General features: G+C 51.1%; 2 protein-coding genes across 3 annotated transcripts; both read right to left on the bottom strand.

Annotated features, from left to right (window-relative positions):
- Positions 1-657: 657 nt before the first annotated feature.
- Positions 658-2998, bottom strand: EXOSC6 (exosome component 6). Its single transcript, XM_066582570.1, has 2 exons — positions 2053-2998; positions 658-928 (listed from the first exon to the last, which is right to left on the bottom strand). The coding sequence occupies exons 1-2, from the start codon at positions 2656-2658 to the stop codon at positions 779-781; spliced, it is 756 nt and encodes a 251-aa protein (XP_066438667.1). The 5' UTR covers positions 2659-2998; the 3' UTR covers positions 658-778.
- Positions 2999-7080: 4082 nt separating this feature from the next.
- AARS1 (alanyl-tRNA synthetase 1) lies at positions 7081-16802 on the bottom strand. 2 transcript variants are annotated; one of them, XM_066584107.1, is made up of 20 exons: positions 16722-16802; positions 15564-15719; positions 14445-14633; positions 14223-14368; positions 13935-14126; positions 12738-12882; positions 11909-12054; positions 11724-11832; positions 11499-11649; positions 11142-11411; positions 10866-11044; positions 9256-9369; positions 8967-9173; positions 8665-8849; positions 8483-8591; positions 8287-8400; positions 8096-8215; positions 7917-8003; positions 7723-7836; positions 7081-7641 (listed from the first exon to the last, which is right to left on the bottom strand). In XM_066584107.1, exons 2-20 carry the CDS (start codon positions 15705-15707, stop codon positions 7456-7458), a joined length of 2907 nt encoding a protein of 968 aa, XP_066440204.1. In that variant the 5' UTR covers positions 15708-15719; positions 16722-16802; the 3' UTR covers positions 7081-7455. The 2 variants fall into 2 exon arrangements, with proteins under 2 accessions (XP_066440204.1, XP_066440205.1); XM_066584108.1 differs by having other exon boundaries at positions 16715-16799.
- Between the last annotated feature and the right edge of the window lie 10622 nt (positions 16803-27424).

Genomic DNA, 27424 nt, shown 5'->3' with positions numbered 1-27424 from the left:
CAGATGCTCCTGGGTCAGAGGGGCCTCAGATGCTCCTCAGCAGCCTTCACATCGTATAAAGAAGACTGTAGTCTACCACAAAGCTAAAACTCCCGGGATGATCCACAGTGACAGGAGGAGCTACAGGGGAACAGCCCTGACACCGAGTGCTGACTCCTTTCTATCTAGCTGACAACTGCTAATAAGGCCACAAGGGATAGAAATGCCGCATAGTTTCCGCTAAAAACCATTTGATTCTTTTTGAAGCAAAGCGAGAAATGGATCCAGCGGAAATAAGAAGTAGGACCGGCGAACAGATGCAGGGGGTGGGGCTTCAACTCCCTGCACATCTCATTACTGCTAGACGTGGACAGGGGTCACTACCGCGCGTTCCCAGTGGAGGCAGTGATCACATGACCAGCGGCTCAAGGGAAGAAATATATATTTACAATTATTGTAGCAAACACAAGTGGGGGAGGGGCAGCCAGTAGTCGGAGCCCCTCCCATCAGACGGCAGCCAGTAGTCGGAGCCCCTCCCATCAGACGGCAGCCAGTAGTCGGAGCCCCTCCCATCAGACGGCAGCCAGTAGTCGGAGCCCCTCCCATCAGACGGCAGCCAGTAGTCGGAGCCCCTCCCATCAGACGGCAGCCAGGAGTCGGAGCCCCCCCCCCCCCCCCCCCCTCCCATCACACGGCAGCCGCGCTTCAGTACTGCAGCGTCCGTTCATCCTCTGAGTCCCGCAGTGTCGGCTGTAGATACAAGAAGTGTCTCTGATGCTGCAGCCGCCGTCGGTCGCAGTTATTGGGGGGCGGTGATCTTCCTCTTCGTTGCCTTTAGGAGACTCTGCTGCAACACCGGGTACAACCGCTGGCAGCCCTCCATGCACATCCGCACCGCCGCCGCAGCGCTGTCACTCTCCCACTCACCGCTGCACAGGAGGCCGGAGACCTGCAGGAGAGAGAAAGACGTGAGAGGGAACCCCAATATACGGAAGCAGAGCCCTCCCCCCTCCCCCTCGGAGGGAACCCCAATATACAGGAGCACCCCCACCGAGGAACAGCCCCTACCCTGCTGTAGAGCGGACCCCTATATACGAGAGCACCCCCTCCCCCACCAAGGAGCAGCCCCTACCCCGCTGTAGAGCGGGCCCCAATATCCGGGAGCATGCCCCCCCCCCCCCCCGGGCGGACCCCAATATACAGAAGCACCCGCTCCCCCACTGTAGAGCGGACCCCAATATATGGGAGGCGACTATAAGGGTGACTTCCGCTGACTAATGTGGCCGTGTTTTACCCTGTGACGCTGGACCGCACATCTACCGTGTCTGTTCAGGCCGCGCCGCCGTATTACCATCCCGTGAATCCCCCCCCCCCGTCACCGTATAATGGAACGTTCTACCGGTCTTATCACAACTGCTTGTTGTCAGTGATCCCGTGTGGCTCTCGTTTGCTACAGTGTGTCAGTGCAGGGAAGGCGCAGCAACTCCTCCCCCGGCGCTCCGTCATAATGTCCGCTATGTACAGAAGGGAGGCGGCGCTAAAGCGGTTTTATGGAATATTAAAGGCTTAAAACGAAGAACTGCACATCCCCCGCCTGACGCCACCGGCCGTTACCGGAAGGGGGGGGGGGGGTCACAGGCCGGGCGTTGTGTAAGAGACGTCCGGCCGCTCACGGGCTTCAGTGGGGATTCTTCTGTGAACGATGACCCGTGAGCGGACAGACGTCACCTATACAATGACCAGCGTGTGACCCCCCCCCCCCCTCCCGGTAACGGCCGGTGGCGTCAGGCGGGGGATGTGCAGTTCTTCATTTTAAGCCTTTTGTTTAATGCTCAAGAAAATCCCTTAAAATCCAAGAAGCGGAACTGATGGGGGGATAAAACGCCGATGTCTGCGCCCCCCCCCCCCCCCCGCCGCGGGTCTAAGGGGCGGGACGCCGGTGTCTGCTCCTCCCTCCGCCGCGGGTCTAAGGGGCGGGACGCCGGTGTCTGCGCCCTCCTCTGTGGGTCACGTGAAGTGGCCGCCCCCTCGCCATCCTCTCCCTGCCCACGCGGAGCTCCTGCCCGCCATCACCTGGTTGAGCGCCGGCAGCAGGCTCAGGCACATGGTGGCTCCCGCCGCCTCCTCGCTGTCCTCCGGGTCCAGCAGCAGCTCCGCGCCGCCCCGGCTCAGCCCTGCGCCCACCGCCAGGTCGTAGAGCTCCACCCCCGCGTCCGCCAGGGCCAAGGAGGCGCAGGAGATGGCGGCGGGCAGCGCAGAGCCTCGGTCCTCCAGCACCAGCGCCCACACGGCCAGCTCCGCCCGCGGGTACCGCTCCAGCCGCACCGCCGCCTCCAGGCTCTCCTGCAGCAGCTGACCGGCCTGCCGGGAGGGAGCGGCGGGCGACGACCAGCAGCCGGCCCGGGAGAACGGCGCCCAGCGGAGCTCACACAGCAGCCGGCCGCCGCCGCTCTCCCCACCGCCCCGCGGGCCGGACACCGCGCACAGGACCTTCGTGCCTCCCGCCTCCACGTAGGCCGAGCCGGCAGCGTGACTGAGAAGCCCGGCCCGCACAAACACCGCCCGCGGCTCTCCGGCACCGCGGCCCGTCCTCCCCTCCTGCGGCCGCCCGGGCGTGGCGTACAACAGCGGGCTCTGAGACGCTTCGGGCCCGCGGACTCGGCGACTATCACCCGGCATGACTGTCCTCCACAGCGTGCGCGGCCAGACCTCCCACAACCAGCGAGACGGCAGAGCGGAGGCCAGAGACCAGCGACTCTGCAGAGGGGAGGTGCAGAGCGGCCGCCACAGACCAGCGAGACTGTAGAGGGTAGGGACAGAGCGGCCGTCAGAGACCAGCGAGACTGTAGAGGGGAGAGACAGAGCGGGCGCCAGAGACCAGCAAGTCTGTAGAGGGGAGAGACAGAGCGGCCGTCAGAGACCAGCAAGTCTGTAGAGGGTAGGGACAGAGCGGCCGTCAGAGACCAGCGAGATTGAAGTGGGGAGGGACAGAACGGCCGCCAGAGACCAGCGAGACTTCGGAGGGGAGGGACAGAGCGGCCGTCAGAGACCAGCGAGACTGCAGAGGGTAGGGACAGAGCGGCCGTCAGAGACCAGCGAGACTGCAGAGGGTAGAGACAGAGCGGCCGTCAGAGACCAGCGAGACTTCGGAGGGGAGGGACAGAGCGGCCGTCAGAGACCAGCGAGACTGCAGAGGGTAGAGACAGAGCGGCCGTCAGAGACCAGCGAGACTGCAGAGGGTAGAGACAGAGCGGCCGTCAGAGACCAGCGAGACTTCGGAGGGGAGGGACAGAGCGGCCGTCAGAGACCAGCGAGACTGCAGAGGGTAGAGACAAAGCGGCCGTCAGAGACCAGCGAGACTTCGGAGGGGAGGGACAGAGCGGCCGTCAGAGACCAGCGAGACTGCAGAGGGTAGAGACAGAGCGGCCGTCAGAGACCAGCGAGACTTCGGAGGGGAGGGACAGAGCGGCCGTCAGAGACCAGCGAGACTGCAGAGGGTAGGGACAGAGCGGCCGTCAGAGACCAGCGAGACTGCAGAGGGTAGGGACAGAACGGCCTCCTACAACCAACGATGCGAAGGATAGAGCGGTCACTTGTGGTTTCTGGAGACAGAAGAGTAATATGTGTATTGTAGCGCAGTCTGTGGTGCGGCGGTGGATTAGAGCCCCTGAATGCGCAGGATGTTCTGGCCGCAGTTGTTCAGGGTGGATTTCGTCCCTTCTGGGTTTTGCGTGTAAACAGCGCGTATTTATAAGTGCACAAGCTGCCCGTTGTTTTCCTGCCGGCGGCCGCCGTGCTTCTGCCCCTATGACGCACACTTGTGCCTTCCCACTGACTTTGCGCTATTTTAGTCCGTAATATAAACATCAGACGCTGCCGGGTTTTTTTTTACTTTACCAAAAATCACCTGAAAAACATATATATTCATCTCTACCTTCATAGGAAAGAGCCAGCAGTTAAATGGTTAACTGGTTCAATGCTGTACACGGGTGTGTTGGCTACCTGTGCGCCATCTACAGCACCCCTACTATCTCCCCGCACCGTCTCCAGGTGTGTGTCTCTCAAGACGACTCCAAGACCTTCATTCCCATGGAAACGAGCTACTCCTCATCTCACTGCATTCCTTTGGTCCAGGCAGGAAGGTTACTAAGTCTGTGCTACTGGGGTATATAGGAATCACGTGTTCATACAGCGGGGCGTAAACATGTGAATCACAGTCATTACATACTGGCCAATCAGGAGTTGTGATGTAATTGGTGCCTCATGTTCAACTAGATCCGTACCGATATGATATGAAACCAGAAGTTACTGAGTGACTAAGGCCGCCTGCACACGGGCGGAAATCCCGCGGCGGTATTTCCCGCGGGATTTCCGCCACTGAAAGTTTGCATAGGAGTGCATTACAATACGCACTCCTATGCAGACGGCCGCGGTTTGGCCGCGCGAAATCTCACGGGGCAAACAAACCGTGGCATGTCCTATTTTTGTGCGGGGCTCGCATTCACCCGGCCGCCAGGCGCGGGTGAGTACACGCTCGTCCCTGCAGGCTCTCGGGTCAGGTCCCGCGGCGAGAATTCTCGCTGCCGGATCCGACCCGCTCGTCTGCAGGCGGCCTAAGGGTGCCTGCACACGAATGGAATTTCTAGCGCGTTATTTTAGGCACATTATCTGCCCCAGACCGCAGCCAATATACTCCTATGAGGATCTGCAGTTGTCCCCAGACGGACGGATTTGTATCGCGTTTTTTCACGCGCTTGAAAAAAATCTGCGACCTGTTCTAATTTGGGTCGGATTCTGCGCGTGAAGCCTCCAATACAAGTGAATGGGTGCGTTTTTTCACGCAGTACATCCACAGTGCAGCTGCGGATGGAGTCACTGGTTGCTATGACTACAGGAAGTGGGCGTGGTAGGAGGCGTCCCAACACACAGCACAGAGCTTCACAGGCAAATTTCAGCAGCAGCACTGCCCTTCCAATCACCGCAGCCACCAGCCTGCAGCCACAAGCCACCAGCCTGCAGCCACAAGCCACCAGCCTGCAGCCACCAGTCGTAACGAATAATGATCGACATGGGCAAACTTGTCGCAATGATGCAGGACTTCCCTAGCATATGGGACAGTAACTTCCCAGAGTACCTAGACAAGAATCGAAAGGAACAATCCTGGCTTCAACTCTCCGCTCAGGTTTATGGGGATGCCTGGACGAACGCAATAGAAGCGGAAAAGAACTTGCGTGAGTATTATTCGCTATTGCGTCAAATGTCCTTTTTTTTTCATTTTAACCCCTTAGTGGCCAAGCAGTTTTACTTTTGTTTTTATTGTGCTTTTTTCCATCCCCACTTTTAACCACTTAGTGACGGAGCTTTTTTGCTTTTTTCCCCTACTCCCTAAAAAAATCGTAGTTCCTTTGTTTCTCCATCGCCGTCGCTGTATGAGGGTTTGTTTTTTGCGGGACGAGTTGTATTTTGCAATGGCACTATTTATTGTACCATATAATTTACTGAAAAACCTTTAAAAAAATTGTAATCGGAGAGAAAAAAAAAAAAGACATTCCACCATCTTTCGGTCGTCCTGTTTCTGCAGCGCGCAAAGTGCAACAAAAACGACCTGATATTTTTATTCTATGGGTCAGTACGATTACTACGATACCAAACTTGTATAGTATTTTTTTTTTGCTGTAGTACTTGTATTTTTTTTTTTTTTTAAGATATTTAATTTTTTTAAATTATTTTCTGTGTCCATTTTCTGCGTGCAATAACTTTATTTCTTTGGCGACATAGTTGTGTGAGGGCTCATTTTGTGCGGTATGTCCTGACGTTTCTGTTGGTACCATTTTCGCATACAGTTGACTTTTTGATCGCCTTTTATTACATTTTTTCTCGGAAATAGGGTGACCGAAAAAGTGCATTTCGGGCGTAGTTTCTTTATTTTTTTTGACCACATTCACCGTGCAGGGTAAATCATACATTACTTTGATAGATCAGACTTTTACGGATGCAGCGATACCAAAACGGTCACACTGCAGGACGGACGACTCTCCGCAACGCTGGCAGAAAAGAGCACATGACCGGCTCCGTTGCCGGACTTGTGTTCTTTCCTCCAGCTCTGTGGAAGATGTCCATCCTGCATTGCGGCCGTCTTGTGCAGGAAGACGGGTGCATCAGCCACCAGGATGCACCCAAGTTACTAAGCCCTCCCTGTTTGTTTTTTGTGGGAGCAGTTGTATTTTCCACAGGTGCCACTGAAGCAGCATTTATTGGGTTAATAGCCTTGTTCAGCAGACACCCGCAACGTGTAGAGGGAGATAGGTAGTATTTCTTGCCAATGCAGGATCTAAGAATGCAAAATCTGTAGTAATGAATTCCTCTTGTGAATTTTTTTTGCAGTGACTGAAATAAAGTCACGCTGGAGAAGCGCCCGAAAAAAGTGACATGGATCAACCATGCCCACAAAGACATCTGCACACCGGGTGAAAGCATGTTGCCAGAATTTAACGGTGCACACGCAGGAGGGACAAAACGGAGTCTGGGTGTTGGTTTTTAAGCTGTTTTCCAAGGAATGGGCAGTTCTCTAGGGGTTGGGTTTACAATAAGGGGCGGCTGCTGGTTTTTCTGCGCGGTTTTTTCCGCAACACATCCGCGCGTGATTTTTCACGCATCCGCAAGCACATTTAGGTACCATACGCGCGTGAAAATGCGCTAGCGGAATCCGAAACGCTCGTGTGCAGGCGGCCTAAAGAGGAGTCGGCTCAAATACATTCTCATGCATGAAACTTATCATAACCAATTTGGAGCAGATCAGTGAAATCATCCGGAATATAATAATTATTCCCATAACAAACGCGTTTGTATATTCTTGGTCGTGCGACACGTAATCTTGGTGGATCAGTCGCGGCATCTTCCCGAGTGCACCAACCCCCCCCCCCCCCCCGTAGAGAACGTCAGGTTTATGGTAGTAATTTGTACATTTCCAATGTGATTTCATGTGGGGTCAGGCGACCAGTGATTTGGTGGGAGGGCCCCTCGTTGCTGCAGGTTCTCATTGCACTTTTTTCAGATCGCCCCCCCCCCCCCAATTAAAAAAAAAGCTGAAACTTTACGCCATTTTGCTTCAGTTTTGTTTTCTTTTATTGAAGGTCAGTCATTTATGGCTTATGCTACATACAAAGTGGTTAACCTCGAACATGTTAGGCACCCCGACACCAGGGGGCAGCACACAGATTGTTAAGAGGCAGATTCTACATTAACACTTTAGGCTAATCCCTTCTCGGTAGTAATGGCGTGCGAGCAGCTACGTCCCATCCAGTCCGGCAAGTCTGTCAATGAATGATGCACTAATGTCAGGGGAGGGGGATGATAAAACTAGAATGTCAGCGGGAGCTAGCAGCATCATGTAACCCTCTCCATGCCAGGCGGATGAACTGTCCCACAAGCACCGGACGGAAGGCGCAATTCTCTCCCCATCGTTCTACTGACATCTCAATTCTTCCAGGCTTCCAGCTTCAGTTTGGCAAAGTCTTCGGCCAGTCTCAGGACTTCGGGGAGGCTGCTCGGGTTCTTGCCTGTGGCCTGTGCAGACGTGTCCTTCCCTCCCCCCTTACCGTCCATCTGCTCAGTCACGTGCTGCACCCACTCGTTGGCTTTCAGGCCGATGTCTGCCGTTTCCTGCAGGAGATAAGATCGGTCAGTCACACTCGTGTACGGAGGCCGGGGGTCCCATAAGGCTGCCCGATGTACGCAGCTTACCTGCGGGACCTGGCACAGGCAGGTGATTCTTCCAGCTTCATTGTCCACAGCAAAGATTATGGCCGCGGTTTTCGGTGACTGCGACTTAAGGAGCTTCAGAGATTCATTTAGAGCCTGAAGAAAGGAAAACCGAGACGTGAGAAGAGCGATGAAAGACGCCGCAGACAGGACCACACAAAGCTGTAAGAGCGGACCTTGGCCGACGCGCCGGCTTCCATCTCTAGGACCAGCAGCGGTTGGTTCGGGTTTTCCGCGATCAGCTGTTTGGTTTTCTCCAGAACCTGAATGGACGAAGCATGGATTACTCACTGGGCAAACAGACCAAAGTCATCGATCTCTAAATAGTCACGGCGGTATATAGAGCGTGACGCACCCGCTTCTGGATGTCTGCTTTGCTAGCACGGTCCAGATCATCCATCATCTTTTTAAGGGACTTGAGCAGCTCTCGGAGCTCATCCTTCTGCCACTGAGAGATGACGGCTGTAGCCAAGGTCTAAGGAAGACAAGATGATCAGAGGGGCAGAGAGAGAGAACAATGCCGAGGCCATCGTGGGGTGGCCATACCTCGCTGAGGTCAGCAATCTCCTTCTGGACGTCCTTGTTGGGGGCAGTCTGCTGCTTCACTTTGGCTTCCATTTGTGTGAGCGCAGCTTTCAGGGTCTCCTGCCTCCGCAGCGCCTGCAGACACATAATGTAAGTCATCATCTAACGTCTCCATCAAACTGCTCAGCAGCCCAGGATAGAGGCAGATACAACTTACCTTCTGCGCCTCGGCTCCAGTGAGGGCCACGATTCTCCGGATTCCCTTTGCAATGGCTTCTTCTGTAACGACGACAAAGTGTCCAGAATGGCCAGAGTTCTGCAGGTGCCTGTAAGACATATCAGTGTCAGGGGCCACTGCAGCGGATGTTTATATGTGCCTGAGTAGTGACCTTCACTTACGTGCCACCGCAGAACTCCACCGACGTTACTGAACCTGCAGGGCTTGAGGGGTCAGCCAGCAGATCTTCCACAGGGATCCCTACAGACACTACACGTACGGGGTCCGGATAGGTCTCATCAAACACAGCGCGCAGACCCTGAATCGCTTTAGCAGCTGCCAAGGGGCAATCCAAGGCATAGACGGTCTGTGCAAAGAGACACACATTGGTCACTACTTAGAGACGGACTGAAGGGTCACGCATCTGAGGTAGTTGCATACGGTCAGCATATGGTGGGGTGTTGGTCAGTGACATCTCATTCACCTTGTTCTCCTGGATCATCTGATTTGCGATCTCCTCTGTTCTGCGTATTTCTTTTGTGCTCATGGCTCCTTTTGCTGTGAAGTCAAACCTCAGCCTGTCAGGAGCAACTAGAGACCCCCTCTGATCCGCCTCCCCGAGGACTGAGCGTAGGGCAAAGTTCAGAATGTGGGTGGCTGTGTGGTTGCTCATAACTGGTCGTCGTCTTGTCTACAATGTAGAGAGATGTTTATTACAAGATGGCCAATGAAAGCATCGCTTCTGGTAAAACGAGGCAAAACTGGTCACTCACCTCATCGATGTAGAGACGCACACGGTCACCGACCTTCAAGCTGCCATATACAGTCCCCACGTGCAGAATGTAACCGCCCCGGACCTGTGTGTTCCTTACACTGAACTCCGTTTTCTACAAAGAATGGAAGGGATTTCAAGAAACCAACTAGAAACACATCACAGGACGTGCAAAATCATGATGCAACAGAGCTGCCGGCAGCTTAACCCCTTCCCGCTGCAGGGCGTAAGTTTACGTCCTGGCAGCCTGGTACTTCCCGCAACAGGGCGTAAACTTACGTCCTGGAGATAGCGCGGGATCACATAAGATCCCGCGCTATCCCGCAGCGGGAGCCGGCTGTCACTCACAGCCGGCGTCCTGCTGCAACAGCGGGGGGACATCGGAGATGCTCCCCCCCCCGCTGAAAACCCCTTCCCTGCCGCGATCTAAGTAGATCGCGGCAGGGAAAGAGTTCACAGAGGGAGCGCGGCTCCCTCTGTGTCTCCGTCCGGAACTCGCGATGTCATCGCGAGAGCCCGGCCTGTCACCATGGCAACAGGACGCCAGACACTGGCGTCCTGTATTGCCTATGCCTATAATCGCTGTACAAGCGATAAGGCATGGCAGAGCAGTAGCTCTGCCATGCCTTATACCAGCGATCATCAGGGCAGTGGTTAAAGTCCCTCAGAGGGACACAAACAGTGTAAAAAAAAACAAAGATTAAAAAAAATTTAAAAAAATATTTAAAAAAAAGGAGTAAAAAACCCAATTTTTTAATGCTTTTTCTCAGATTAGCATAAAAAAAAAGGTAAAAAAAAAAATAAAATCCCACATATTTGGTATTGTCGCGTCCGTAACGACGCGTACAATAAGTTGCACATGCTTTTGACTGTGCACGTAAAAAAAACGCTAAAACACTGAGGCAAAAATGCTAATTTTTAGCATTTTGCCTCACTAAAAACGCAATAAAAGTGATCAAAAAAGCCGTATGTACCCCAAAATGGTACCAATAAAATCTACAGCTCGTTTCGCAAAAAATAAGCCCTCATAGAGCGCCATACATCAAAAAATAAAAAAGTTACAGGACTTTGAATGCAGCAATTTAGAAAAAAAAAAAAAAAAAAAAAAAAAAAAAGAAGATTACCCAGAAAAAGGGTTTTTATTGCAGAAAAGTGGGAAAACCTAAAAAAAAATGTAAGAATTTTGGTATCGTTGTAACCGTACCGGTCCGCAGAAAAAATGGAATGTCTCATTTATGCTGCTGTTAAAAAAAAAAAAATCTATGGCAGAATTGATGCGTTTTCTCTCCCTGCTATCATTAAAAAAAAAAAAAAAAAAAAGTTTTACGATATAGTCCATGTACCCAAAAGTGGCACCGATAAAAACTACAGCTCGCCACGCAAAAAACAAGTCTTCATACGGCCGCTCGACGGAAAAATAAAAAAGTTATGACTTTTGATAAACGGAGAAGAAAATCCGCCAAAAATTGTTGCGTCCTTAAGCCCAAAATAGGCTGTGTCATGAAGGGGTTAAACCCATCATCACAAGTTGTTACTACTTCAACCCCTCTAACCAGCGATCTCGGTGACCCCTCCCTAGCCAACGTCAATACGAACAATACTGCAACTCACGTCTTCGCTGCTGTCATCCTCCCGCACCATGTATCCCTCGTCATACGTCTGTCCTCCTTGTTCTGCATAGAAGCAGGTCTTATCCAGAACCAGACCGCACTCCTGGCCGGTGCTGACCTCATCCACAAAGGTCTTCTCCCGGCGGATCGCCTTCACCGTGGCCTCCACACTTTCAAATTCTAGAGCACAGGAATGCGATCATGAACCCGGAGTCATCACCAGGACTTACCATCCATGACATACTCCTAACGCTGGAGAGCTGCCGCCTCGTCTTACCATAGACGCCATCAGAACTTGAGGTGTAGTTGTACTTTGAGGAATCGTCTGTCGGCTCCAGACCCCGGGAGCGCAGCTCTTCAATGGCGTAAATATCCAACATCAACAGATCCTCATCTCCTGCGCCCTTTCCCTGAGACTTGAGCTGGGCGGCCTTCCTCTCCTCCTCGAAGCTCTCCATATCTACTTTCATGCCTCGTTCCTCTGCAATCAGGCCGGTCAGATCCACGGGGAATCCATATGTGTCATAAAGCAGCCATGCTGTGTCACCTGGGGAGGCGGGATGCAAAAGGTTAGTTCTCAGATTTGTGTCAGTCATGGTTGAGGGGTATGAGCGAGTAGTAGCTCTTCTCTTACCAGGAATGGTCTTGCTCTCCCCCAGGCTCTGTATCTTTCGGTCGAGAATGCGGCGCCCTCTGTTGAGGGTTTTCAGGAACTGAGTCTCCTCCTCATTGATGATGTCCTTCACCATGTCAGGGTCTTTCTTAAGCTCTGGGAAAGCGTGTCCCTGCATAGACAGAAGAGGAAGACGTTGCAGTCCGCAGAGGACACGGTTCGCGAAGCGCAATGCATGACATTTACCAGTGACTCAACGACAACATCAACCAGAGTAGCGAAGAATCCTTTGGATGCATTGAGCTTCTCGTGTGCGTATCTCACAGCGCGGCGAAGGATTCGACGTAAAACATATCTATAATAAAGGATCAGACGGATTAGATAACGACTCCTTTACTACATCAATACCAACACTGGTCTACAAGACTCACCCGCGGCCCGTATTGTCAGGTCTCCCGCCATCAGCAAGGGCAACTGTAATCGTCCTGGCGTGATCTGCGAGTACTCTGTATGCCATGTCTATGCCGTCTTCATCCTCTGCACCCACCTTGCCAGCATAGGGCCTTGCTCCGGTACCCTGTGACAAAAGACCCCTTGTGATTAGCAGATGGTTAAGTGTGATGGCTGGCCCTGTAAGCTATCAGACAAGCTTGTGGACAGACACTGAACAAGCAGGTCATATGATGTGAATATAAACCTAACTCAGAATCAGTTACATTGTAAATACTATATTACCCAGCTTGTCATATATACTGATTGTAAGATGAAGCCAAGAGGTGGAGCTTCGAAGTCCCACCCCCCACCGGTATTAATATAAGGCTAGGCACACACCAACTGTACCACCAAGAGACTTGGGCACAACTCGCATCGGACAGCAAATGGACACCGGTCCGATATCAGTGGGCACAGTAGTCACCCGTCCGATATCAGTGGGCACAGTACAGTCACCCGTCCGATATCAGTGGGCACAGTACAGTCACTGGCATGTCCTAGTTCTCATTCATGTAAAGGATAGAAGTAGGACATGCCACGACTTTCTTCACGTGGACCACAAGTCAGTGTGAAATAACATCATGTGTATAGACTCCTAATGGGGTTGTGTGCCGTCTATGGAGTTACATGGACAACACAGGACCCCACACTACACTAGTGTGCCCCTTGTCTAACCTGCATCATGCTATGCTTGTATAATACCGCAGCAATGTGCCATCATTAGAGATGACAGGAAGCGGCGTATCACAAGCTCAGCGCTGTACTAACCTTCTGGATGGCATCAAAGTATGGAACAAAGAGGTCCGTGTCATAGTTGGACATCTTGACCTGCAGCACGGACACCAGTCTCTCCAGCCCCATCCCGGTGTCGATGCTCTTCTTGGGCAGCGGTTTCAGACTCCCGTCACTTTCCCTACAACAGAACAGTCACCATTACAGTCTCAGGAGCAAAAGACACACAGAGGTCATTAAAAGGACCTTAAAGAGGTTACCGGAGAGATGCTTCCCCAGTCCAGGCCTACAGATGTTGGCAGCTCCACTTCCGGCCCCAGGAGTACAGACCTCTCGTTGTCAGTAACCTCATCGCAGGGGGCTGAATGGCCAATTTAAAAAACTCAATTACTGAAATTAGCCATTCAGCCACCTGCAGCAATATCACCAACAGTGAGAGATCCATACCATGTGACCCGGGGCCTGAGCCCAAAGACGAGGCGCCGACACTCCCGGACCCAGACTATATTGGGGTAAGTATCTCTGTCTAGATAACCCCCATGTAGTGGAAAGCTCTGTAACCTTCTATCCATTTAATGACAGCAAGCGGCCATCTTGAAAATAGTTAAAAATTGAAAACAAAGTTGCCGAACTTCTCGTTAACGAGCGATGGGAGTCGATCTTCACCTCAACAACTATACTCTTATTTCTCTAATGCATCGGACAGCTGGAGCAACTTTGTAAATCATTTCGTGTATGCAGCTCCTGTCCAGATTTATGTATCTCCATGGTTACAGACTATAAACAGACCCAGGGTATTCTGATCCTGCAGTCACACACCCGTCCGCCTGTCCCCTACACACTTATGTCAGTAAGGGCCCCTCTACACGGTGTTCGCAGCCTCCATTCACTGAGTGATCCTTGCTCTAGTATGAAAGCACAGAAGCGATTCATCACAGGGGCGGCTGTCGGGCGCTGAAGCACTTAATGGTTGTCCCATATAAAAGGGTCCTAAGTGGTGGCAGGGTCTGCACTTCAGAGTGTTGCCATGGAGACACATTGTCCTGTATAGGAGCTGTAGACACAAAACGGAAGAATATAGCCGATTCACTTTTCCGTTTAGATGATTGGGACAATAAGAGGTAAACCGGCTGTGTGGTGCAGACACAGGGGACTGGCCCTTTAAACTACTATAACGGAAACTTCAGGGCTGGAGGATCACCTCCCTGCGCCTCTATAGCCCCTGCAGGTTACCTGTTGTACTGTATAAACACAAGGTTCCAGATCTCCAGCACGTTGGGGTCATCCATATTGACCAAGTGAGCAGCATCCCGGCCCCCGATACGGTCAAAGTGCATCTCACTGCAGGGTCCACAGGGGCCCGTGTCCCCCATTTCCCAGAAGTTGTCCTTCATGCTGCCTGGTAATATGCGGCTCTCTGGAAGTCTAGGGAGAATGAGAAGGAGTAATTGTCTGAAGATGCCCCTCCAATCCTTTAAAGCGGCATCATGTGCCCCCCAACCACAGGAGACCCCATCTTACCCCAGGTTCTGCCAGATCTGCTTACATTCCAGGTCCGGCTCCAAACCTGCCGCCTCGTTACCACCAAAGTAGGTGACGTACAGCCGCTCAATGTCTATGCCAAACTCCTTGGTCAGAAGGTCCAGGGCCAGTTTACATGCCAGCTCCTGTAGGGGGCAGCACAGGGTTATTACCCCCAGGAATGCCATTACTACAGCGGCAGCACTGACTGCGAGGACTCACCTTGAAGTAGTCTCCAAAAGACCAGGAGCCCAGCATCTCGAAGAAGGTGTGATGGTAGACATCCTTCCCCACGTCGTCCAGGTCATTGTGCTTCCCGCCGGCCCGGATACACTTCTGGGTGTTGGCGGCGCGGCTCAGCTTGGCCATCGGATGGGACGGGTCAATGGTGTTCAGGAAGATCGGCTTAAACTAGAGGAGCAGAAGCGGATTATTAGTGCTGGAGACGCAGGGAAGAGCCGAGAACTCCTCCGCAGCCCTGGGCATCGGGGACGAAAAGAGGCACGCGGATCACTTAACCCCTTAGAGTTCACTATCGTCCGCGGCATCTATGTGTGAATGATGGCTGCAGCAAGTCGGCGGTCCCCCGCAATCAAGAACGAGGGTCAGACGGGGCCACATGTCATATATATATATATATAAAACTTAGGGGCCCCAACATCTTCTACAACTGGGGAGCAGGTTCGCAATCACACTGCAGACACGAGTACTCAGAGGGCTGTGCCCCCCACCCAGCGCAGCTCGTGATCACATCCCACCGGCCACGTTCACAGCAGTCACTTGCTTTATGGCACTGATCCACTACACATCCCCCAATCCCAACTCAACGCTCCTATTTAACACCTAACATATGGTTTCCATTTCTCCCCAAATTTAAGATCTCCGCTTGCTTTCAGTGAATATGAAGATTCTCGTTATATATCCAGTTGGCTGTTACAGACGAGTGTCCAGACTGGATGCAACTGTAACAAAGCTTCAGCTGTGACGAGGAGGAGGTCAGGATGGTAGTTTTAGTCTCCGGAGGTAAAATAGAGTTCACAATCACTGACAGCAAGCAGAGACATTGACATCAGTGAGGAATAGAAATTCATACGGAACTTTTCGCTATATGATGAGGCTTTATCTGCAGAGCCCCCTGATAGCTCCTCATGGATACCCTCTCATTACTCCTCCTGGCACTGCAAGGCCGCCAGCACTGATGAGTCATAGGAGGCACAGACCTGAATCTCCCCTGTAACATGTGGGTGAGGGGACCCCAGAACACAAGCAGTGCTATGGCCGTGGCCTGAACCCCCAGACTCACGGCTCGCCCCCCGGGGTCTGTAATCAGCGCACACTTACCTGGTTCATGCCGGCGTTGGCGAACAGCAGCGTGGGGTCGTCCAGGGGCACGGTGGCCGAGGAGTGGACGTACGTGTGCCCATTCTCCTTGAAGAAGTCAATAAACTTCTGCCGGATCTCGGATGCAGTCAGCGCCGTCGTCATGGTGACCTGGATCTGCGCAAAATAAACACTACGTGTCACCGGGGGGCATCATAGAGAAGTGCAAAGAGAGACAGAACATATAGGGGGCGCCAACACCCCGAACATATAGGGGGCGCCAACACCCCGAACATATAGGGGGCGCCAACACCCCGAACATATAGGGGGCGCCAACACCCCGAACATATAGGGGGCGCCAACACCCCGAACATATAGGGGGCGCCAACACCCAGAGAGCTGCGCAAAGAGAGACAGAACATATAGGGGGCGCCAACATCCAGAACATATAGGGGGCGCCAACACCCAGAACATATAGGGGGCGCCAACACCCAGAACATGTAGGGGGCGCCAACACCCAGAACATATAGGGGGCGCCAACACCCAGAACATGTAGGGGGCGCCAACACCCAGAACATATAGGGGGCGCCAACACCCAGAGAGCCGTGCAAAGAGAGACAGAACATATAGGGGGCGCCAACACCCAGAACATGTAGGGGGCGCCAACACCCAGAGAGCTGCGCAAAGAGAGACAGAACATATAGGGGGCGCCAACATCCAGAACATATAGGGGGCGCCAACATCCAGAGGAGGAGCGGCTCCTCAACATTCATGACTGCCCCAGATCCTGTACCACCAAATACCTCTACACCCGGGTAATTACCCTGCTCACCCATCCAGGGGGGGGGGGGGCTGTCTTAAGTTGCCATCCACTCTGGGGTATATACCCGAACTCTCTCTCCACACCTCCTCCTCCCCCTGCGGTATATACCCGGCCTCTTCTCCGCCCCTCCTCCTCAGGGGTATATTCTCATTCTCTCTCCTCCTCCTCAGTGGTATATACCCGGACTCTCACCCCTCCCCATCTGGAGTATATACCCGGTCTCTCTCTCCGCCCCTCCTCCTCAGGGGTATATACCCGGCCTCTCACCCCTCCCCATCTGGGGTATATACCCGGTCTATCCCTCCCCCGCCCTTCTGGGGTATATGCCCGGTGTCCCTCCCCTCCGTACTATATACCGCCTGTTTCTCTCCCGCCGGCCGCCGCTCGGACTCCTCACACGTTTTCTCCACACGGAGATGACAGCAGCGAGAAGTCCCGCCCTCTATGCGCTGATTGGCTAACAGCGTCCGGCCGTGCTCTGCTATTGGATGAGTTAGCTGCTATAGGCAGCGAGAACGAGGCTGCCGGCTGATGCAACTAGACTCAATGCAGTGGTCATGTGACAGGGGGAAACTGAGGGGGGCCGTGAGAGCAGAGGGGGCCGTGAGGGGACCTGTGACACACGGAGGGCGGCGGTAATAGCAGCTCACCGAAAGAGGGCGCTCTGTACCAGCAAATCCTGAAAGCGATGTTCCCTGTCAGTAGGTGGCGCTGCAGAGCTGCTGTCCCATCTGCCCTCTTGTCAGTAATCAGATACATGTCAGTGAGGGCCGCAGGGTTCAGGATGTGAGAAACGAGAAAGAGAAAAGCGTAAAACCGCGGAGCCGCTGCGACACGCAGAGAACGGAGCCGAGAAAGAGAAAAGCGTAAAACCGCGGAGCCGCTGCGACGCAGAGAACGGAGCCGAGAAAGAGAAAAGCGTAAAACCGCGGAGCCGCTGCGACGCAGAGAACGGAGCCGAGAAAGAGAAAAGCGTAAAACCGCGGAGCCGCTGCGACACGCAGAGAACGGAGCCGAGAAAGAGAAAAGCGTAAAACCGCGGAGCCGCTGCGACACGCAGAGAACGGAGCGGAGAAAGAGAAAAGCGTAAAACCGCGGAGCGGCTGCGACGCAGAGAACGGAGCCGAGAAAGAGAAAAGCGTAAAACCGCGGAGCGGCTGCGACACAGAGAACGGAGCCGAGAAAGAGAAAAGCGTAAAACCGCGGAGCCGCTGCGACACGCAGAGAACGGAGCCGAGAAAGAGAAAAGCGTAAAACCGCGGAGCCGCTGCGACACGCAGAGAACGGAGCGGAGAAAGAGAAAAGCGTAAAACCGCGGAGCCGCTGCGACACGCAGAGAACGGAGCCGAGAAAGAGAAAAGCGTAAAACCGCGGAGCGGCTGCGACGCAGAGAACGGAGCCGAGAAAGAGAAAAGCGTAAAACCGCGGAGCGGCTGCGACGCAGAGAACGGAGCGCTTTTATTTCAGGGCTTTTTCACATTTCCGTATTTTGGACGTGAAAAATCAAAACGTAGAATCTGCTGTATTTTTCTGCTCATTTGCGCCTCATAGAAGTCGCTGCGGGCGCGCAAAACACGGAGGAGGGGCGTGAAACCCTGCCGGACTCCGCGGGACGCAAACTCATCGGGACTCGTTACACTAATCACACATCGGGACTCGTTACACTAATCACACATCGGGACTCGTTACACTAATCACACATTGGAGCTCGTTACACTAATCACACATCGGGACTCGTTACACTAATCACACATCGGGACTCGTTACACTAATCACACATCGGAGCTCGTTACACTAATCACACACCGGGACTCGTTACACTAATCACACATCGGGACTCGTTACACTAATCACACATCGGGACTCGTTACACTAATCACACATCGGGACTCGTTACACTAATCACACATCGGGACTCGTTACACTAATCACACATCGGGACTCGTTACACTAATCACACATCGGGACTCGTTACACTAATCACACATCGGGACTCGTTACACTAATCACACATCGGGACTCGTTACACTAATCACACATCGGAGCTCGTTACACTAATCACACATCGGAGCTCGTTACACTAATCACACATCGGAGCTCGTTACACTAATCACACATCGGAGCTCGTTACACTAATCACACATCGGGACTCGTTACACTAATCACACATCGGGACTCGTTACACTAATCACACATCGGAGCTCGTTACACTAATCACACATCGGGACTCGTTACACTAATCACACATCGGGACTCGTTACACTAATCACACATCGGGACTCGTTACACTAATCACACATCGGGACTCGTTACACTAATCACACATCGGGACTCGTTACACTAATCACACATCGGGACTCGTTACACTAATCACACACCGGAACTCGTTACACTAATCACACATCGGAACTCGTTACACTAATCACACATCGGGACTCGTTACACTAATCACACATCGGGACTCGTTACACTAATCACACATCGGGACTCGTTACACTAATCACACATCGGGACTCGTTACACTAATCACACATCGGGACTCGTTACACTAATCACACATCGGGACTCGTTACACTAATCACACATCGGAGCTCGTTACACTAATCACACATCGGGACTCGTTACACTAATCACACATCGGGACTCGTTACACTAATCACACATCGGAGCTCGTTACACTAATCACACATCGGGACTCGTTACACTAATCACACATCGGAACTCGTTACACTAATCACACATCGGGACTCGTTACACTAATCACACATCGGAGCTCGTTACACTAATCACACATCGGGACTCGTTACACTAATCACACATCGGAGCTCGTTACACTAATCACACATCGGGACTCGTTACACTAATCACACATCGGGACTCGTTACACTAATCACACATCGGGACTCGTTACACTAATCACACATCGGGACTCGTTACACTAATCACACATCGGGACTCGTTACACTAATCACACATCGGGACTTGTTACACTAATCACACATCGGGACTCGTTACACTAATCACACACCGGGACTCGTTACACTAATCACACACCGGGACTCGTTACACTAATCACACATCGGGACTCGTTACACTAATCACACACCGGGACTCGTTACACTAATCACACATCGGGACTCGTTACACTAATCACACATCGGGACTCGTTACACTAATCACACATCGGGACTCGTTACACTAATCACACATCGGGACTCGTTACACTAATCACACATCGGGACTCGTTACACTAATCACACATCGGAGCTCGTTACACTAATCACACATCGGAGCTCGTTACACTAATCACACATCGGGACTCGTTACACTAATCACACATCGGAGCTCGTTACACTAATCACACATCGGGACTCGTTACACTAATCACACATCGGGACTCGTTACACTAATCACACATCGGGACTCGTTACACTAATCACACATCGGGACTCGTTACACTAATCACACATCGGGACTCGTTACACTAATCACACATCGGGACTCGTTACACTAATCACACATCGGGACTCGTTACACTAATCACACATCGGGACTCGTTACACTAATCACACGTTGGAACTCGTTACACTAATCACACATCGGAGCTCGTTACACTAATCACACATCGGGACTCGTTACACTAATCACACATCGGGACTCGTTACACTAATCACACATCGGAGCTCGTTACACTAATCACACATCGGGACTCGTTACACTAATCACACATCGGGACTCGTTACACTAATCACACATCGGGACTCGTTACACTAATCACACATCGGAGCTCGTTACACTAATCACACATCGGGACTCGTTACACTAATCACACATCGGGACTCGTTACACTAATCACACATCGGGACTCGTTACACTAATCACACATCGGGACTCGTTACACTAATCACACATCGGGACTCGTTACACTAATCACACATCGGGACTCGTTACACTAATCACACATCGGAGCTCGTTACACTAATCACACATCGGGACTCGTTACACTAATCACACATCGGGACTCGTTACACTAATCACACATCGGGACTCGTTACACTAATCACACATTGGAGCTCGTTACACTAATCACACATCGGGACTCGTTACACTAATCACACATCGGGACTCGTTACACTAATCACACATCGGAGCTCGTTACACTAATCACACATCGGGACTCGTTACACTAATCACACATCGGGACTCGTTACACTAATCACACATCGGGACTCGTTACACTAATCACACATCGGAGCTCGTTACACTAATCACACATCGGGACTCGTTACACTAATCACACATCGGGACTCGTTACACTAATCACACATCGGAGCTCGTTACACTAATCACACATCGGGACTCGTTACACTAATCACACATCGGGACTCGTTACACTAATCACACATCGGGACTCGTTACACTAATCACACATCGGGACTCGTTACACTAATCACACATCGGGACTCGTTACACTAATCACACATCGGGACTCGTTACACTAATCACACATCGGAGCTCGTTACACTAATCACACATCGGGACTCGTTACACTAATCACACATCGGGACTCGTTACACTAATCACACATCGGGACTCGTTACACTAATCACACATTGGAGCTCGTTACACTAATCACACATCGGGACTCGTTACACTAATCACACATCGGGACTCGTTACACTAATCACACATCGGAGCTCGTTACACTAATCACACATCGGGACTCGTTACACTAATCACACATCGGGACTCGTTACACTAATCACACATCGGGACTCGTTACACTAATCACACATCGGAGCTCGTTACACTAATCACACATCGGGACTCGTTACACTAATCACACATCGGGACTCGTTACACTAATCACACATCGGAGCTCGTTACACTAATCACACATCGGGACTCGTTACACTAATCACACATCGGGACTCGTTACACTAATCACACATCGGGACTCGTTACACTAATCACACATCGGGACTCGTTACACTAATCACACACCGGAACTCGTTACACTAATCACACATCGGAGCTCGTTACACTAATCACACATCGGGACTCGTTACACTAATCACACATCGGGACTCGTTACACTAATCACACATCGGAGCTCGTTACACTAATCACACATCGGGACTCGTTACACTAATCACACATCGGGACTCGTTACACTAATCACACATCGGGACTCGTTACACTAATCACACATCGGGACTCGTTACACTAATCACACATCGGGACTCGTTACACTAATCACACATCGGGACTCGTTACACTAATCACACATCGGAGCTCGTTACACTAATCACACATCGGGACTCGTTACACTAATCACACATCGGGACTCGTTACACTAATCACACATTCGGGACTCGTTACACTAATCACACATTGGAGCTCGTTACACTAATCACACATCGGGACTCGTTACACTAATCACACACCGGAACTCGTTACACTAATCACACATCGGAACTCGTTACACTAATCACACATCGGGACTCGTTACACTAATCACACATCGGGACTCGTTACACTAATCACACATCGGGACTCGTTACACTAATCACACATCGGGACTCGTTACACTAATCACACATCGGGACTCGTTACACTAATCACACATCGGGACTCGTTACACTAATCACACATCGGAGCTCGTTACACTAATCACACATCGGGACTCGTTACACTAATCACACATCGGGACTCGTTACACTAATCACACATCGGGACTCGTTACACTAATCACACATCGGGACTCGTTACACTAATCACACATCGGAACTCGTTACACTAATCACACATCGGGACTCGTTACACTAATCACACATCGGAGCTCGTTACACTAATCACACATCGGGACTCGTTACACTAATCACACATCGGAGCTCGTTACACTAATCACACATCGGGACTCGTTACACTAATCACACATCGGGACTCGTTACACTAATCACACATCGGGACTCGTTACACTAATCACACATCGGGACTCGTTACACTAATCACACATCGGAGCTCGTTACACTAATCACACATCGGGACTCGTTACACTAATCACACATCGGGACTCGTTACACTAATCACACATCGGGACTCGTTACACTAATCACACATCGGAGCTCGTTACACTAATCACACATCGGGACTCGTTACACTAATCACACATCGGAGCTCGTTACACTAATCACACATCGGGACTCGTTACACTAATCACACATCGGGACTCGTTACACTAATCACACATCGGGACTCGTTACACTAATCACACATCGGGACTCGTTACACTAATCACACATCGGGACTCGTTACACTAATCACACATCGGGACTCGTTACACTAATCACACATCGGGACTCGTTACACTAATCACACATCGGGACTCGTTACACTAATCACACATCGGGACTCGTTACACTAATCACACATCGGGACTCGTTACACTAATCACACATCGGGACTCGTTACACTAATCACACATCGGGACTCGTTACACTAATCACACATCGGGACTCGTTACACTAATCACACATCGGGACTCGTTACACTAATCACACATCGGGACTCGTTACACTAATCACACATCGGGACTCGTTACACTAATCACACATCGGGACTCGTTACACTAATCACACGTGGACTCGTTACACTAATCACACATCGGAGCTCGTTACACTAATCACACATCGGGACTCGTTACACTAATCACACATCGGGACTCGTTACACTAATCACACATCGGAGCTCGTTACACTAATCACACATCGGGACTCGTTACACTAATCACACATCGGGACTCGTTACACTAATCACACATCGGGACTCGTTACACTAATCACACATCGGAGCTCGTTACACTAATCACACATCGGGACTCGTTACACTAATCACACATCGGGACTCGTTACACTAATCACACATCGGGACTCGTTACACTAATCACACATCGGGACTCGTTACACTAATCACACATCGGGACTCGTTACACTAATCACACATCGGGACTCGTTACACTAATCACACATCGGAGCTCGTTACACTAATCACACATCGGGACTCGTTACACTAATCACACATCGGAGCTCGTTACACTAATCACACATCGGACTCGGACTCGTTACACTAATCACACGAATCACGGAGCTCGTTACACTAATCACACATCGGGACTCGTTACACTAATCACACATCGGGACTCGTTACACTAATCACACATCGGAGCTCGTTACACTAATCACACATCGGGACTCGTTACACTAATCACACATCGGGACTCGTTACACTAATCACACATCGGGACTCGTTACACTAATCACACATCGGAGCTCGTTACACTAATCACACATCGGGACTCGTTACACTAATCACACATCGGGACTCGTTACACTAATCACACATCGGGACTCGTTACACTAATCACACATCGGGACTCGTTACACTAATCACACATCGGGACTCGTTACACTAATCACACATCGGGACTCGTTACACTAATCACACATCGGGACTCGTTACACTAATCACACATCGGGACTCGTTACACTAATCACACATCGGAGCTCGTTACACTAATCACACATCGGGACTCGTTACACTAATCACACATCGGGACTCGTTACACTAATCACACATCGGGACTCGTTACACTAATCACACATCGGGACTCGTTACACTAATCACACATCGGGACTCGTTACACTAATCACACATCGGGACTCGTTACACTAATCACACATCGGAGCTCGTTACACTAATCACACATCGGGACTCGTTACACTAATCACACATCGGGACTCGTTACACTAATCACACATCGGGACTCGTTACACTAATCACACATCGGGACTCGTTACACTAATCACACATCGGGACTCGTTACACTAATCACACATCGGGACTCGTTACACTAATCACACATCGGAGCTCGTTACACTAATCACACATCGGGACTCGTTACACTAATCACACATCGGGACTCGTTACACTAATCACACATCGGGACTCGTTACACTAATCACACATCGGGACTCGTTACACTAATCACACATCGGGACTCGTTACACTAATCACACATCGGGACTCGTTACACTAATCACACATCGGGACTCGTTACACTAATCACACATCGGGACTCGTTACACTAATCACACATCGGAGCTCGTTACACTAATCACACATCGGGACTCGTTACACTAATCACACATCGGGACTCGTTACACTAATCACACATCGGGACTCGTTACACTAATCACACATCGGGACTCGTTACACTAATCACACATCGGGACTCGTTACACTAATCACACATCGGGACTCGTTACACTAATCACACATCGGAGCTCGTTACACTAATCACACATCGGGACTCGTTACACTAATCACACATCGGGACTCGTTACACTAATCACACATCGGGACTCGTTACACTAATCACACATCGGAGCTCGTTACACTAATCACACATCGGGACTCGTTACACTAATCACACATCGGGACTCGTTACACTAATCACACATCGGAGCTCGTTACACTAATCACACATCGGGACTCGTTACACTAATCACACATCGGGACTCGTTACACTAATCACACATCGGAGCTCGTTACACTAATCACACATCGGGACTCGTTACACTAATCACACATCGGGACTCGTTACACTAATCACACATCGGGACTCGTTACACTAATCACACATCGGGACTCGTTACACTAATCACACATCGGGACTCGTTACACTAATCACACATCGGAGCTCGTTACACTAATCACACATCGGGACTCGTTACACTAATCACACATCGGGACTCGTTACACTAATCACACATCGGGACTCGTTACACTAATCACACATCGGGACTCGTTACACTAATCACACATCGGGACTCGTTACACTAATCACACATCGGGACTCGTTACACTAATCACACATCGGAGCTCGTTACACTAATCACACATCGGGACTCGTTACACTAATCACACATCGGGACTCGTTACACTAATCACACATCGGGAGCTCGTTACACTAATCACACATCGGGACTCGTTACACTAATCACACATCGGGACTCGTTACACTAATCACACATCGGGACTCGTTACACTAATCACACATCGGGACTCGTTACACTAATCACACATCGGGACTCGTTACACTAATCACACATCGGAGCTCGTTACACTAATCACACATCGGGACTCGTTACACTAATCACACATCGGGACTCGTTACACTAATCACACATCGGAGCTCGTTACACTAATCACACATCGGGACTCGTTACACTAATCACACATCGGGACTCGTTACACTAATCACACATCGGGACTCGTTACACTAATCACACATCGGGACTCGTTACACTAATCACACATCGGGACTCGTTACACTAATCACACATCGGGACTCGTTACACTAATCACACATCGGGACTCGTTACACTAATCACACATCGGGACTCGTTACACTAATCACACATCGGAGCTCGTTACACTAATCACACATCGGGACTCGTTACACTAATCACACATCGGGACTCGTTACACTAATCACACATCGGAGCTCGTTACACTAATCACACATCGGGACTCGTTACACTAATCACACATCGGGACTCGTTACACTAATCACACATTGGAGCTCGTTACACTAATCACACATCGGGACTCGTTACACTAATCACACATCGGGACTCGTTACACTAATCACACATCGGGACTCGTTACACTAATCACACATCGGGACTCGTTACACTAATCACACATCGGGACTCGTTACACTAATCACACATCGGAACTCGTTACACTAATCACACATCGGGACTCGTTACACTAATCACACATCGGGACTCGTTACACTAATCACACACCGGAACTCGTTACACTAATCACACATCGGAGCTCGTTACACTAATCACACATCGGGACTCGTTACACTAATCACACATCGGGACTCGTTACACTAATCACACATTGGAGCTCGTTACACTAATCACACATCGGGACTCGTTACACTAATCACACATCGGGACTCGTTACACTAATCACACATCGGAGCTCGTTACACTAATCACACATCGGGACTCGTTACACTAATCACACATCGGGACTCGTTACACTAATCACACATCGGAGCTCGTTACACTAATCACACATCGGGACTCGTTACACTAATCACACATCGGGACTCGTTACACTAATCACACATCGGGACTCGTTACACTAATCACACATCGGGACTCGTTACACTAATCACACACCGGAACTCGTTACACTAATCACACATCGGAGCTCGTTACACTAATCACACATCGGGACTCGTTACACTAATCACACATCGGGACTCGTTACACTAATCACACATCGGAGCTCGTTACACTAATCACACATCGGGACTCGTTACACTAATCACACATCGGGACTCGTTACACTAATCACACATCGGGACTCGTTACACTAATCACACACCGGAACTCGTTACACTAATCACACATTGCCATCAGGACGTCTTTGTTTGTCGCACGCGAATGAAACTGGCAGCAAATAAAATACGCGGAAAAAGCAACGTACGGTCTGCAGATACGTAGGGCAGAACAATGGCGCACTGCAGGCTTTTCTTTTGCATGACCAATGGCCTGTGTTCACTGCGGATCGCACGCGCCGTATACACCTGTGTTCACTGCGGATCGCACGCCCCGTATACACCTGTGTTCACTGCGGATCGCACGCGCCGTATACACCTGTGTTCACTGCGGATCGCACGCGCCGTATACACCTGTGTTCACTGCGGATCGCACGCGCCGTATACACCTGTGTTCACTGTGGATTGCACGCGCCGTATACACCTGTGTTCACTGCGGATCGCACGCGACGTATACACCTGTGTTCACTGCGGATCGCACGCCCCGTATACACCTGTGTGCACTGCAGATCGCACGCGCCGTATACACCTGTGTTCACTGCGGATCGCACGCCCCGTATACACCTGTGTTCACTGCGGATCGCACGCCCCGTATATACACCTGTGTTCACTGTGGATTGCACGCGCCGTATA

This window comes from Eleutherodactylus coqui, chromosome 11, assembly GCF_035609145.1.
Source record: "Eleutherodactylus coqui strain aEleCoq1 chromosome 11, aEleCoq1.hap1, whole genome shotgun sequence".
NCBI classification, from domain to species: Eukaryota; Metazoa; Chordata; class Amphibia; order Anura; family Eleutherodactylidae; genus Eleutherodactylus; species Eleutherodactylus coqui.
Note: the sequence above shows the minus strand (reverse complement) of the source record. Positions and strands in the feature narration are given on the sequence as shown.

Bases quoted from the DNA above. Each gene is read 5' to 3' on its own strand.
- AARS1 (XM_066584107.1), bottom strand. From the start codon at position 15,707: ATGACGACGGCGCTGACTGCATCCGAGATCCGGCAGAAGTTTATTGAC. The intron at 11,650-11,723 runs GTAAATGTCATG...CTGTCTATGCAG, and splicing joins ATGTTGTCGTTGAGTCACTG to GGACACGCTTTCCCAGAGCT. The intron at 11,045-11,141 runs GTAAGACGAGGC...CCTGTGCTCTAG, and splicing joins AAGTTCTGATGGCGTCTATG to AATTTGAAAGTGTGGAGGCC.
- EXOSC6 (XM_066582570.1), bottom strand. From the start codon at position 2,658: ATGCCGGGTGATAGTCGCCGAGTCCGCGGGCCCGAAGCGTCTCAGAGC. The intron at 929-2,052 runs GTGATGGCGGGC...TCTCTCCTGCAG, and splicing joins TGCTGCCGGCGCTCAACCAG to GTCTCCGGCCTCCTGTGCAG.